The sequence below is a fragment of the Abramis brama genome, assembly GCF_963993115.1.
Source record: "Abramis brama genome assembly, chromosome: 13".
Lineage (NCBI taxonomy): Eukaryota > Metazoa > Chordata > Actinopteri > Cypriniformes > Leuciscidae > Abramis > Abramis brama.
This window is the reverse complement of record NC_139975.1, coordinates 38,527,495-38,540,779: the sequence shown is the minus strand read 5'-3', so window position 1 is coordinate 38,540,779 and position 13,285 is coordinate 38,527,495. Positions and strand designations below refer to the sequence as shown.

At 42.0% G+C, this 13,285-nt stretch overlaps 1 protein-coding gene across 9 annotated transcripts in view; it reads left to right on the top strand.

Moving 5' to 3' along the window:
- jakmip1 (janus kinase and microtubule interacting protein 1) overlaps nt 1-13,285 on the top strand; it is a 54,716-nt gene that overhangs the window by 588 nt on the left and 40,843 nt on the right. For 6 of the 9 annotated variants that reach the window (XR_014608716.1, XR_014608717.1, XM_084132855.1 and 3 more), the window contains exon 2: nt 11,280-11,510. Coding sequence is in view for 7 of the 9 variants with exons in the window: in XM_084132855.1 (XP_083988981.1) it covers nt 11,370-11,510 (141 nt within the window). In the remaining 2 variants the exon portion in view is untranslated. Of the gene's footprint in view, nt 1-6,401; nt 6,553-7,062; nt 7,191-11,276; nt 11,511-13,285 lie in introns of those variants that run through there. The other 3 variants (XM_084132858.1, XM_084132854.1, XM_084132853.1) reach the window with 3 other exon arrangements.

Here is a 13,285-nt window from a genome sequence, read left to right as displayed (position 1 = left end):
CTCTGGATGCCCTGCACTGAGGGAAAACCGGGAAATACAGGGAATTTCTGCAAGATCTGTATATATTTCCCATAGTTATGCTCAGCTTCAGAATAGAGGAGACCGGGGCTAGTTGTCACACAGAGGATCTCAGTAACTATGAAAGTCCAATTAGCCTTCAAATGTGTGCTTTCTCTATCAGTGGGTTTGGATGTTTGTTTCAGACCCCCAGATCAAAACCTTCTCGAAATTAAACCATTTTTGTGAATTCTGTTAGCATATTGTTCTTTCCAAGAAACTGAACAATCTCTTACACTGGATGAAACTCTTCATAGCAAGAACTAAAACATAGATCTTCTGTGGAAGTCTCAGGACCAAAACATGTTCGTCCAATCATTGCAAGACGATCGTTGCCTCGTCATGTATTCATTTATTGTTATTATCGTTATTACTATTATTATAAGGCTAGTATTATTAACATTAGGAACTTCCCTAATAAGGGACATCTCATAACCACACTTGCGACACCGACATGCGTGTATGAGGATTGAGATCCTCAAAGAAAATGTTTTTAAAACCGGCTACAAAACGACGTCCCACATTATTCTTACATTATTATACATCAAGAGTGTTATAACACACACATTCTTATAGGCCGACAGTTGCTGTTTCAGCCAAGATGAAAACGGCATCATTTTGTCAGCATTTTGTTTGGTTTCAATAGCACATTAACAAATCATTTAATAACACTAATAACAATACAATTACAAATGAATAATAATAATGTCACTGATATATAGGCCTAATAGCAGTGTTTAGGCCTGAACACAGCACACATCAGTCATCTGTGGAAATCAGAAGCACAAACACAGACTTAAGAAAACAGCTACTATCAAGAAATATTGATTCTTCTCACTTTTTTCACTGTTATTAATGTATGGTCAACAAAATAAATATGAATCCAATAAATTAAGATAGTTGATTTAGGTGTCGTCTCTGGGAGAATACCCCATTAATCCAGCGGCAGATGCCCAAACCTGTCAGCTTCACTTCACCCTCAGGGAAAGAGTTCACATGCGCGCTCTTAACCCGGTTACACTGAACTAGCAGCAGTGCTCATGTAAACACGGTCACCCGTTTATCTTCATCACAGTGAAGTCACAAACCCATCGACATAACCTGCGTTCTGTGGTCTGACTGAAGTGTGACTGTGATAGGAAATATGACAGGAAAGCATCATTACTGTGGATTTCACAGTAGCATTAGAGAGGAAGAATATCATGCGACTCTTTCTTGACCCAAGAAATGATAAAAACGTGTTCTCGTCTCGTGCAGAAGTACGGTCATAACGCTGCATCTGAGGATCAGACGTGTCCGTACATTTGAAACATGTCGAAACACTCTTCAGTTTTTAATGCTTCATTTAACATCACATCAGACATGAGACAGAACAGATACAGTTAGATACACTAATGATTAGGCTAGGTTTTTTATCTCACTAGCGGGAAATAACCTGATTTATTAATAAACACTCCACCTTTGCTAGCAAAATAGAAAAATCTTATCATATATGAAACAAAGTAATTAAATAAGCAAATTAATGAGTAAAGAAAAAAAGAGTTAATGATCAAATAAGCAATCATTCTCACACATCTGATCTCACAGGCATTTGATCATTTATAATTTAATAATTTTTTCTGTTTGGCCGATGTATTGGAAGTAGGACTCTTATTTTGCACACAGCGCTCACATTCTCCGTCTTCATTCTCTGTTAAACAGTTTTGTCTAATAGTTTACAAGATAAAACTGTTAAACAAAGTGTTTATTTCAAGAAATAAGTGCTTACCATCTCAATCAAACTCAGCAGATTTATTACCGAGTGCCCTGTTGGTCAGCCTGCAGTGTTTACTTCCTTTTTATTCATATTTTGTCCAACAATTTCTTTATTTGTGACTGCAGAATCAAGAAGTTACAATCTAAAGTAAGTCTGTATAATTTAGAGATTTATTATTTATTTCTAATTTATTAAATATTAGCCTAATTCAAATAAATATAAAGTGTATATATTATATATAATGGCTTTACATCGGCCACCCTGCTCTGTAAGATATCGCCATCGGCCATCATAAAAGCAATATCGGTCGACCAATATTTGTATGCGATATTCCAAATTTGCGCACAATTTAATTGACAGCGTAGAATGTAAACACAGCTGTGGACTCTCCCGACTCCTTCACAGCTGTTCGTCCTCTAGAGAAACACCGCTGCGCTGTGGCTGTCACTCGATTTCTGTTGATAAACAGAGCTAACAATACTGCGTTTAACATGTACATCACTTAATTTTACCGTTTTGTTTGTTGAACAGTGTCACATTTGCAATCGTGTGGATATTCAGGAAAAATAGCAATTTTGCTCATTGAAATATATCATCAACATTAAAGAACTCACAGTGTATTTGTATCAAAGAGAGATTGAGTCTGGGTCTCTAAGCACAGTCTGTGTGTGTATCTGTGCTCATCCCCTCTGTCACAGAGCTCCGCTGTGGAGAACGGCAGACGGGATTCGCTGAGGCAGCAGAGTCTGCTCACAGGCTGACGGATGAACCACTGGAGATCAGCTAATCCGATTGGATGCCATGTATATGACCCGCTGTTTTAATGTTATTTTAAGGTGTGGTGGAATTAAACTCAGTGTTTTGTTGGCGTACGCCTCTGTCTCCTCTCGTACCACCGCCATAGAATTGCCACATTGTCTCAGTGTGAAGAACATTTAAATAATCTAAAGAACCCTTTTCCACTATAAAGAACCGTTTGTTGAATGTAATGTTAAAGGTTCTTTATGGAAGCATAAATGCCAGTGAAGAACCTTTAGTTTTAAGAGTGTGTAGCTGTTGTGTAGACCGACCACGACTGGATATTGGACTGAGTAACTGGGGCCGGGGCCTTTGACTGTCAGGGCCAGAGCACGTGTCGAGCTGTAGATCTCCTCGACAGACACTGTCCAGCAAGCGGACCGACCTCTGTTATCAGTCTACCACAGCACACACATATCCTATTTGGTTTTATCCAAATGATCTTCCACTAGGGGCTGTTGGAAGGGGATGTGGGGTTGAAAGGACTTTAATCTGGCCATGGGAAAGGGTAAACTTTATAATATAATTAATTTAACTTTTTCAGACCTGTTCTGCATGTGTATAGACATCTTCTACCACACAGACTGCAGGAGTTTAACACTAACACTAGCTCTACACACAGAGCTTGAACAGCGTTCTCAGGGTATGTTCCCTTTCGAGGGGACTTGCACTGCGTCGGTAACGAAACTTTGGGGAACGTCCTGAGCGTAACGCGTCTGTAGTATGAAGGAAACTAATCCAATCCTGATTGGCGCTGCGTTCTGACGTAGCTTGTGACGGCATACACCGAAGCTACAAAGAGACGCCGGCACACAACTGAGTTAGCTGTCTGATTTACTGCTGTCTGTCTGTTTGGAGTTATTCATAGTGAAAACAAGCATTTAAAAGAAAAAATGGCGTGCAAGCCGTTTAGACAGTGTGTGCATCCCTGTCCGAGATTCATCACGGGTGGGGACACACACGATCTTTGTTTATACTGCTTGTATACTCTGGAGGGAGCTGCCTGCGCTAACTGTAAAGCACTAGCCATCACTAGGTCAGGCTCGGGTCCCGCGTCCGTTGAGGCGGTGCGGCGACTCAGATCAGGGCTCGCAGATGGAGCTGACGCTGATGCTCTCACACTCCGTCTGGAAGCCCGTCCAGCAGCTTCTTCCGCTCGGGCTGAGAGTCCGTTGCTTGAGCTTTCTGCTTCTGAGGACACGGCAGAGGTTGAAGAAAGCTCGCCGCTTCATGTCCCCGCGTACGAGGAGCTCGTAGAAGTTGACTCACGCTCTGAGTTGACACACTTAACATCAGCTGGCCACGTGAAAGGCAAGAAGTGCATGTTAAAAGCAAGTTGGACAAGCGCTTTCTGCAGCACAGGTACAACTATATATTGGGGTTGAGAGAGAGCGGTTATGGAATGATGGAGGAGGCTTTAGCCAGCTACCTCTCTCCTGACGCTGCGTCGTCCCTGAAAGCCCGGCGCTGCCCACTAAACCCTGCCGTACTACTTCTGCTTTGGTGGGCAGGGCCTGTGGTTGCCTGTAAAACAACGGCTGTTATGCAGGGATACCAGGTTGACCTTCTCAAAGATATCGACAGCGACGAGGGGCCCACTCCTGATGACATCACTGCCCACCCCCGATGACATCACTGCCCACCCCCGATGACATCACGGCCCGGGCCATCGGCCGCTCCATGGCAGCTTTGGTAGCAACATCTCATCTCTCTGTTGGAGAGACATCTCTGGCTAGATCTGTCTGGCATCGAGGAGAAGGACAGGGCTTTCCTCCTTGATGCCCCGCTCTCGCCTTCTGGCCTGTTCGGCGATGCCGTTAATACGGTCGTCCACAGGTTTCAGGAGGTGAAGAAACAATCTGCAGCCTTTAAGCAGATCTCCCTCGCCGCTCGAGATCTCAGAACGATGCCGGCAGGGGTCTCAGCCGTCCACGAGCTCCTCGCACAGGCTGGAACAGAGAGAGAGCGTTGCTTATAGAGCTCCCTCTCAAAGAGCTTGTTCTCGCCCGAAGCCTTCGGATAAGAAGACGGATCTGAGGGCCGTACTTCAGGCTAAGAAGGAGAAAGAGGTCTTAACTCCAGCAGGGCCTCCGAGGGCTGACCCCCCCGGGAGGGAGCGATCGAGAAATTAAACGTTTTCACCAGTTTGTGCAGAGAGCGTGGCATGGACCCAGTTAACAGTCCGGAGTTCCTCCAAGATCGCTTCTCTGCTGGTCTTAACTCGTGGACGTGACGTGGCTGCCACTGTGGCTTTCCACACATCAGCTGGTCGTACGGTTCCCTCATGCCGACCTGGGATCTAGCCGTGGTTCTCGAAGGGCTGTCCTTGGCCCACTTCGAACCCCTGGAGTCGGCCTCAGATAAAAATCTGACGCTCAAGATGGCTTTTCTCCTGGCCATCACTTCTCCCAAGAGAGCGGGGTCCAGGCCCTCTGTGTGTCTGGTGCCGGGAGTTTGCCCCGGGAGAGTTAAAGCCATCTTCACCCTAGACCTGCCTATAGCTACGTTTACATGGACACAATCGGAATGAAATCAATACGATTGATGAATCCGAACAAGGTGTTTACATGAATGATAAATAAAGTAATCGGGTTGATGTGCGCGTTTATATGTCACAAGTGTCAAATCGGATCTGATGTTTTGACATGCGCACACTGCACGAATATACAGAGTTTACCGCTTTTCATGCATAAATATTCTCCTCTATTGGTTCTTTATTTGTTTTAAACAGCAGACGTAATATTAATTCGTCTCTGGTCATAATTTAGAGCATATTAACTGTTTTGCCGTGCTGTTTATTGATCACGCAGTAAAAATGCCCCTCCCCGCGGCCAAAACCAGTCGTCTGTGGATGAGAATCCAAAACAAGGACTGGTGGGACGTTGTCCTGCTTCACTTCACAGACGCGCGAGTGAAATGAGGATTTTAGAAAGACGGGAAACTTATTAATATGACACTTTATTCAACAGGAAGAACAGCTCGTTCCGCGCGTCATACGCCATTACGCTAGTTAACGTCATCGCACATGCGCAGTCCTTTCAGTTTCAGTTTTCAATCCGATCAAGTGTTTACATGTTCTCTCGATCGGATTACAAAAGGGATAAACCACCCCTTTCAATCCGATCAAAATTTCATTCGGATCGAGCTCAATCGGATCGATTAAGGTGTTTACATGAAGGTTTTTTAGTCCGATTGAGCCGTCAATCCGATTATAAGTGTCCATGTAAACGCAGCTATTGTGCCCAAGGGTTACAGTCGCAACTCAAGACGTTTTCTAAAGGTCACATCAGGGCAAGTTGTCATGATTATGTTCTTAGATTAGAGTTAGTTTTTGATGTAGAACACTGGTTTAATATTTTGTGTGAAACCTTTTATATATTTGCTGTTTTTATGTGTTGGATAAATGCATGTTACCTGCAAAGTTCTGTAATAAATATGCTATAAATAAGATATTTTGGTGGTTATAATGAACATTTTGTCTGGTTGATGTAACATAATTCGAATGTGCCTGGTTGATTATCTCTGACTGTCAAATATGTACCTAGAGTCCTTTATTTGATTACATTTCAATAAGATCCCAGGTTTTGCAGCCCTCAAACACACAGTAGTGTTTGCTGTGTCAACACTGCTACACCCTAACAGAACTTTCCAGAGCAATGGAAACCAGTCCTGCATCTGCAAGGCTTTAATCTACTTACTCCAACTCTCCACGAGAGGTCACATGATCTCCTCAGGGTCACATGACGTGCTCACCCATGACCAGAGAGCGGCTGCATTCATTTGAATGTGCAGAGATAACACTGCTGTTTAGATTAAGTGCTAACGATATCAGGCCATTAAAGTTTCAAAGGTCAGCAGAAGTGGCTCATGTGATGGCAGTGCTTTACTGGAGCGACTTTGCTCTGTTTTCCCAGGGTGGGATATTTGTGAACTCCCGAAGGGTAAATTTGTTCTGCGTTTGTTGGTACAGATACAGTGTAAATCAGACTTTAAAATGTAGTATTTGTGGTTGCAATTATTTCTGAGAAAAGCTGTTTGTTTGCATATGCCACTCGGTTTGATATTTTAATGCAATGTCATTCATATTTTCATGATTTTACTGTGATTTATATACTATCATAGTTTGTTAGTTTTCAGTTATATTTTTATTTTAATTTCAGTTTATATTTTAGTGATTTTGTTGTGACTTTATTAAGACTTTATTTTTACTTGAAAAAAATAAGTTTTAGTTTTTATTTAAATGCATGTATTTAGGTTTAATTTGTTTTCATTTCAGTTTTATTCCGTTTTTTTGTTTGTTTTTAGGGTTAACAGCTAATTTATGTAAACATTAATAACCCTGGTGTCGCTTTATAACACTTAAAATAGCATGTTTATGAGAAGCTCTCTCTTCTCTGTGTGTTTTTAAGGAAAAGAGTTCATAGTTTTGTTTTTTTGTATTTGACTTCCAGCGACTTGCAACAGCAAAACACAGTAAAGAGGCTTTATTCCCCTGCAGTTTTCCTCTGGATCTCGACTTTGATGTTTCTCACAGTATCTGCAGACGGCCTGGACATCTGGGAGACGTGTGTGTGAGAGTGTGAGTGTGTTTGTCAGTGTGAGTGTGTAAGTGAACACACAGTTCATTGATGTTAGTTACTGTAGTGCGTTAACTAAACTTTAGTTTTATAAATGTAGTAAATGTTGAAATTAACAGGTAACATTGAACAATACTTCCACAGCATGTTTGTAATCATATGTAATGGCACTGAAACCCTGACCCTCTTTAAATATCAACACTATAAGACCAGTTTCCAGAATCAGATCACGGCGGTCGTTCAAGCGTGTGTTTGCAGGTGTAACGTGGAAATAGTAGCAACTTTACACGGCCGCTCGCTCTAACTAAATGTGTGCTATTGTTAGGCACATATCCAAGTGTTTGGAAGCTGAAGTATAGCGCTTTACTGCATCTAGTCAACAAACTGGTTATTTTATGTGTTCTGTAGTACATGTTCATTGTCGGAAGTGTCTCATCATCATCTGCAGAGGTGGACAAAGTACACACTTCCTTACTTGAGTGAAAGATACTACTGGTCAAATATTACTCCGTTACAAGTAAAAGTTGTAAAGACCGATTTTTACTTCAGTAAAAGGCACAGAAGTACTTGTTTTTAAAAGTACTTAAAGGGGACATATCATGCCAAATGCACTTTTTTAGCCCTTAAATGCATTGTGTTTAGAAGTACAGAAAAGATGAAATTATTCTCTTCAGGTGCTTCGTTGATATCTTTATATTCTGTTTTGGTCATATTTTTCAACCTGTTCCGATTTTTCTGTTCTCTATAACGTTTTTTGAACTATTACGTCACAGTATTTGCAGCGGAACTGCCAAATAAGGACATTGACTTCCGGCCCAACACTTCCAGCAATCCGCCATTTTTATTTCTCGCTGCAATTTTGTAGTCCAAGCTAAAGGATGCAGAAGTTACGAGAGGGTAAGTTAAAATGTTCGGTTGTTGGATGTAGTAACCCACACGCTTCATTACACCGTCTAATGTAGATGAACTGCTGCGCTTGTGACAGGGCGCATGTTTAACTGAAAGAACGAGCAGAGAGAGAGACCCGGTCGCGCGCGCTCACTCTCTCTCTTCGGAGCCAGGCGAAAGTGTAAACAAGACTTCACCGTCTCCAAACTAGACGCTGTCTTGCTCTCTCTCCCTCGCACATATTAATCAAAATAAATCGACACGGTGGTAAAAGGTCGGAAGACCAAAGTTTCATGTGTAAATACAGTAACACACCATTGCGATACATCCATATGAAGACGTTGTTCTGCAGGTTCGTCGTCTTCATTTTCATCTCGCTCCGGCTGCGACTCTGGCTCGAACATGTAAGGCTGGCTGGACAAGTCTTCCGTTGTTGACATTTTGTTAATAACGTGTGAATAAAAAGTTTCTGTGCCGCTAGATAATCGTATCTCTGCTATCAAACTACAAAAATGGCCGAACGGGGTGGAGTTGAACCGAGTGTGGGCGGGGTATGAAGTGTCTCAATTGTATTTAAAGAGACCGCACCAAAACGAGTTGCTCTCAGACGCACATCAGAAAAGGGGTAGAAAAGGGGCCTGTGGAGCTATAATAATGAGGAATTCAGACCCAAGCATTGCAGTTCCGCTTTATATAGACTACAAATGTATGATTTATATGTAAAAAGGAACAATTTAAAAGCATGATATGTCTCCTTTAAGTATTTAAAAGTAAATGTCATTGCATTGTTTTATTATTGTTGCATTGTTGTGTGTAATACTTACAGTACCTTATGCCTCTGAATCTATGCCTGCCTTCCCTCATATCAATATCACATGTATTTCTAGAGCACAGTTCCAGTAGTGGGATTGAATGTGAGATTGAATAAGTCACTCAATAACGTCCACAATGGTTTCCGACACCCAAATGGCTGTTCCCTCAAATAGTGCCCTATTTAAAGTTTTTTTGGCTTTTAGTATGTTAACCTTACTGTTATCTATAAGCTAGTGTGCACCAAAACAATGACAAAATTTGCATTTAGAAGACCAAACCCAACGCTGAAAATGAAAATCAGGTTGATGTCAGAATCCAACGCCGGATTGACATTAATCTCCAACGTTGGACAGACGTTGTATTGTGGTTGAAAACGAAAATCGTGTTGACATCAGAAACCAACATCAGTCGTGTTCTGACGTCAATCCGCCTTTCATTTCCAACCAAAATGCAAGCCCTGACTGACATTACTACTTTCTACTCAAGGATCTTGACAGAATTGTAGTGGAGTAAAAGTATGATATTTGTCTTTCAAATGTAGTGAAGTTAAAGTAAAAAGTTTCCAGAAAAAAATAATACTCAAGTAAAGTACAGATACTCAAAAAGTGTACTTAAGTACAGTACTCAAGTAAATGTACTTTGTTACTGTCCACCTCTGATCATCTGATTCCTCTCAGTGCAGAGTGGCGTCCCAGGCCCAACAGCAGAGGCGTGGCAGTGCTGATTTAGGGCGCTAGAGGGCGCTCTTGTGCTGTGTAATAGACATAACCGATAGTTCCAGAAATCAGCGATCGGTGCCGATGAATCTGCAAAGCGGATAATAGAGTGGAGGTCACATGACTGGCTAAAACTCACTCCATGCTTTTACAAAATATAGAAGTTATTGCGATAAGCCGGAAATCATTTAGCATACTTACACCTGCCTTTTTTGGCACAGGCCTAATCATTGAGACGTCCATAGTGTTATCACTGTGCACGAGTCTGAAAGAAACTCCTTTAGTTGAGAGCACAATCTTTAAGAAGACGAGCTTTTAGAGCGTCTCGTTCGGCTTCAGTTTTACAAGACTTGCAGTGACATCATCCGCATTGATGACCAATGGTGTTTCTACAGGGAGATTTTGCATATCTCATCACTTTCCATCATGCCTTCCACTGTGTCAAATCTACAGTACAAATGATTAAAATCATTAAGAAACATTTACTTGACTATTACTTGCAGAGCGATCAGCCTTTTCTTTGGATTTTACCCAGTAATGTGTTTAATCCCTCCCATGCCTGTCTTATATTACCAGTTAAAGTCCCTCTGTGGTGTAAATCCAGCTTTTAATGTTGTTTATGTGTCTATGTGGTGTTTTTAATCTGCTTTAAGACAACCCATGTGTAAATTCATAAGTCGACTCCATTGCTGAGTATTTCCTCCTTAAAACTGCAGTGAACCAAAGACAGTCTCAAAAACACGCTTTGAAATCGCTGGTGTTTCTGACGTCACAAACTACCTTGTAACCAATCAGATCAACGTGTGATCGTCAACCAGTGGATCTCTGAGCTGAGTGAGTGAGTGGAGGCGGGGCTCATTTGCATATTCATAGAACTGCGCATACTAAATGAGGCAAGGGTGTCAAGTTACATTCAAGATATTTTAAGGCATGAAGACTTTTTGTTTTCAAGGAAAAAACTTTTAAATATGTGATTTTGGTGATCAAAGATGAGTTTTAAGGTGTAAAATTATTGACTACAGGAGGACTTTAAAAGTGCCTTCTATCTTATATTTAAAATCAAATTTTGCCTTGTCAATTTCCCCCCTTAAACGTCTCCTTTTCTCACACTGTAATTCACATTACCGGTACAGAAAGCAGCCCTCCTGTCATTAACACAGCTTTTCTCTGGTTTACATGCCCAGGGCTTGTTATTTGAGGAAATTTCCACATCTTTAGTTTCAGACACAAAATGTGATATACATACGACATAATGAGTGTCTGTAAGTTGATCAGTGTTCTGTCAGGATTGAAAGGAAATGTCTCACTACTTTCGACAGGAGATGAATTACATTGTTGTCGGATTTCCATCGGGAATATTCCCGTAACAGCGATCAGTAGTCCGGCGTAAACAAGTGGGACAGTCCACACACTGCTGAAGAGTAGATATAAAAAATACATTGCATCTGTAGTAAAGTAGTACCATGAGGCTCCACTAGATGGAGGCACACACACACACACACGCCACACTTAGGAGCCAAATTCCAGTGAACAAATGGCACATGTGAGTGTTTGTGAGTGTGTGTTTGGGTGTGTTGGTGTTAGCTGTCGTCCGTGAGCGTGTGTAAGGCCAACACCCTCGCTCTCACCGAGAGGAACAGCTGAACACTGACCGACTCTCTCTGTTCCCAGCAGAAGAAGAGCACGATGCCGGCGCTGGGCTCCGTCTCCACTGGCACTGAAGGACTGGCGTGAGGTTCGACTGGAGGATCTTCGTTTGTGAGGATGGCTGCGACCACGCCCACCTTAGCCCCGCCCCCCAAGAAGAGCCGCGGGAAGCCAGAGGCGGAGACTCTACAGGCCAATGAGGAGCTGAGGAGCAGACTGAGCGATGTACAGAACGAGCTGCAGCAGGAGAGAGGGAAGGTACACACTCACACTCACACACACACACACTACAGGAGAGAGGGAAGGTACACACTCACACTCACACACACACACACACACACACACTACAGGAGAGAGGGAAGGTACACACTCACACTCACACACACACACACACACACTACAGGAGAGAGGGAAGGTACACACTCACACTCACACACACACACACACACACTACAGGAGAGAGAGAAGGTACACTCACACACACACACTCCCACACACACTACAGGAGAGGGGTATAAGGGTGGATCTCCTGCAGGGGTTCAGGCTGCAAGACTGCCGAATGACTAAAGAAAAGTTATTAGCAAGATGGTAGAAAACTGCACATTTATTGTCTATTCCACCCACTGCCACTTATACCAGCGACAGAAATAAGCGCAGTTACAATAGCTAAATATGTGGGAGAGCGTTGCTGTAGAGAGTGATGGTACTGTATTGCAATTTGTAGCACTTCAAAGTCAATACCTAATCAAAACTAGTTAGCACATTAGTTGAAAAGGTTCAATGACAAAATATGGTTATGATTACACTTAAAATAGTTACAAAATAGATGTATGAGATGATGATAACTTATACCATTAATCTTACCCAGCATGTAAATGTTACCTGAGAGATAGAAAGATAGATAGATAGAGAGAGAGAGAGAGAGAGAGAGAGAGAGAGAGAGAGAGAGAGAGAAAACAGAAGGTAAAGAGAGAGTGACCCAGAGAAGAAGAGAGCCAGAGCACCAAAAAGACACAGAGCAACAGTTTCAATCTTCTTTTATTCTTTCCTTGACCATGTGACCAAAACCCAGATGTGAGACATTCAAACTGACCAATCAGATAATTACACTTCCCTCACCGTACTAAAGGTGTGACAATTCATCGACCCCCAAAGTACAAACATTTTATCCTACAGGCCTAGATCACTATCAGCCCCTCTGTGCCTTTACATGGTCCTTGTGGTGGAAAGAGGGGGTGGAAACAGTAAAAGCAAATGTCTTTGTTCATTTCAAATATCTTGGACTATTTTCAATCCTACACACACACACACACACTCGCACACACACACACACACACACACACACACTACAGGAGAGAAAGAAGGCACACTCACACACACTCTCTCACACACACACACGCACACTACAGGAGAGAAAGAAGGCACACTCACACACACTCTCTCACACACACACACACACGCACACACGCACACACACGCACACACACACACACACACACTACAGGAGAGAAAGAAGGCACACTCACACACACTCTCTCACACACACACACACCCACTACAGGAGAGAGGGAAGGCACACTCACAGAAATAGCGTAATGATGTAGAAATAGCGTAATGACCTAAAAATAGCGTAATGATGTAGAAATAGCGTAATGACCTAAAAATAGCGTAATGATGTAGAAATAGCGTAATGATGTAGAAATAGCGCAATGACGTACCTGTAGAAATAACGTAATGATGTAGAAATAGCGTAATGATGTAGAAATAACATGATGTAGAAATAGCGTAATGATGTAGAAATAGCGTAATGACGTAGAAATAACGTAATGACGTAGAAATAACGTAATGATGTAGAAATAACGTAATGATGTAGAAATAACGTAATGATGTAGAAATAGCGTAATGATGTAGAAATAACGTAATGACGTAGAAATAACGTAATGATGTAGAAATAACGTAATGACGTAGAAATAACGTAATGACGTAGAAATGACGTAATGATGTAGAAATAACGTAATGATGTAGAAATAACG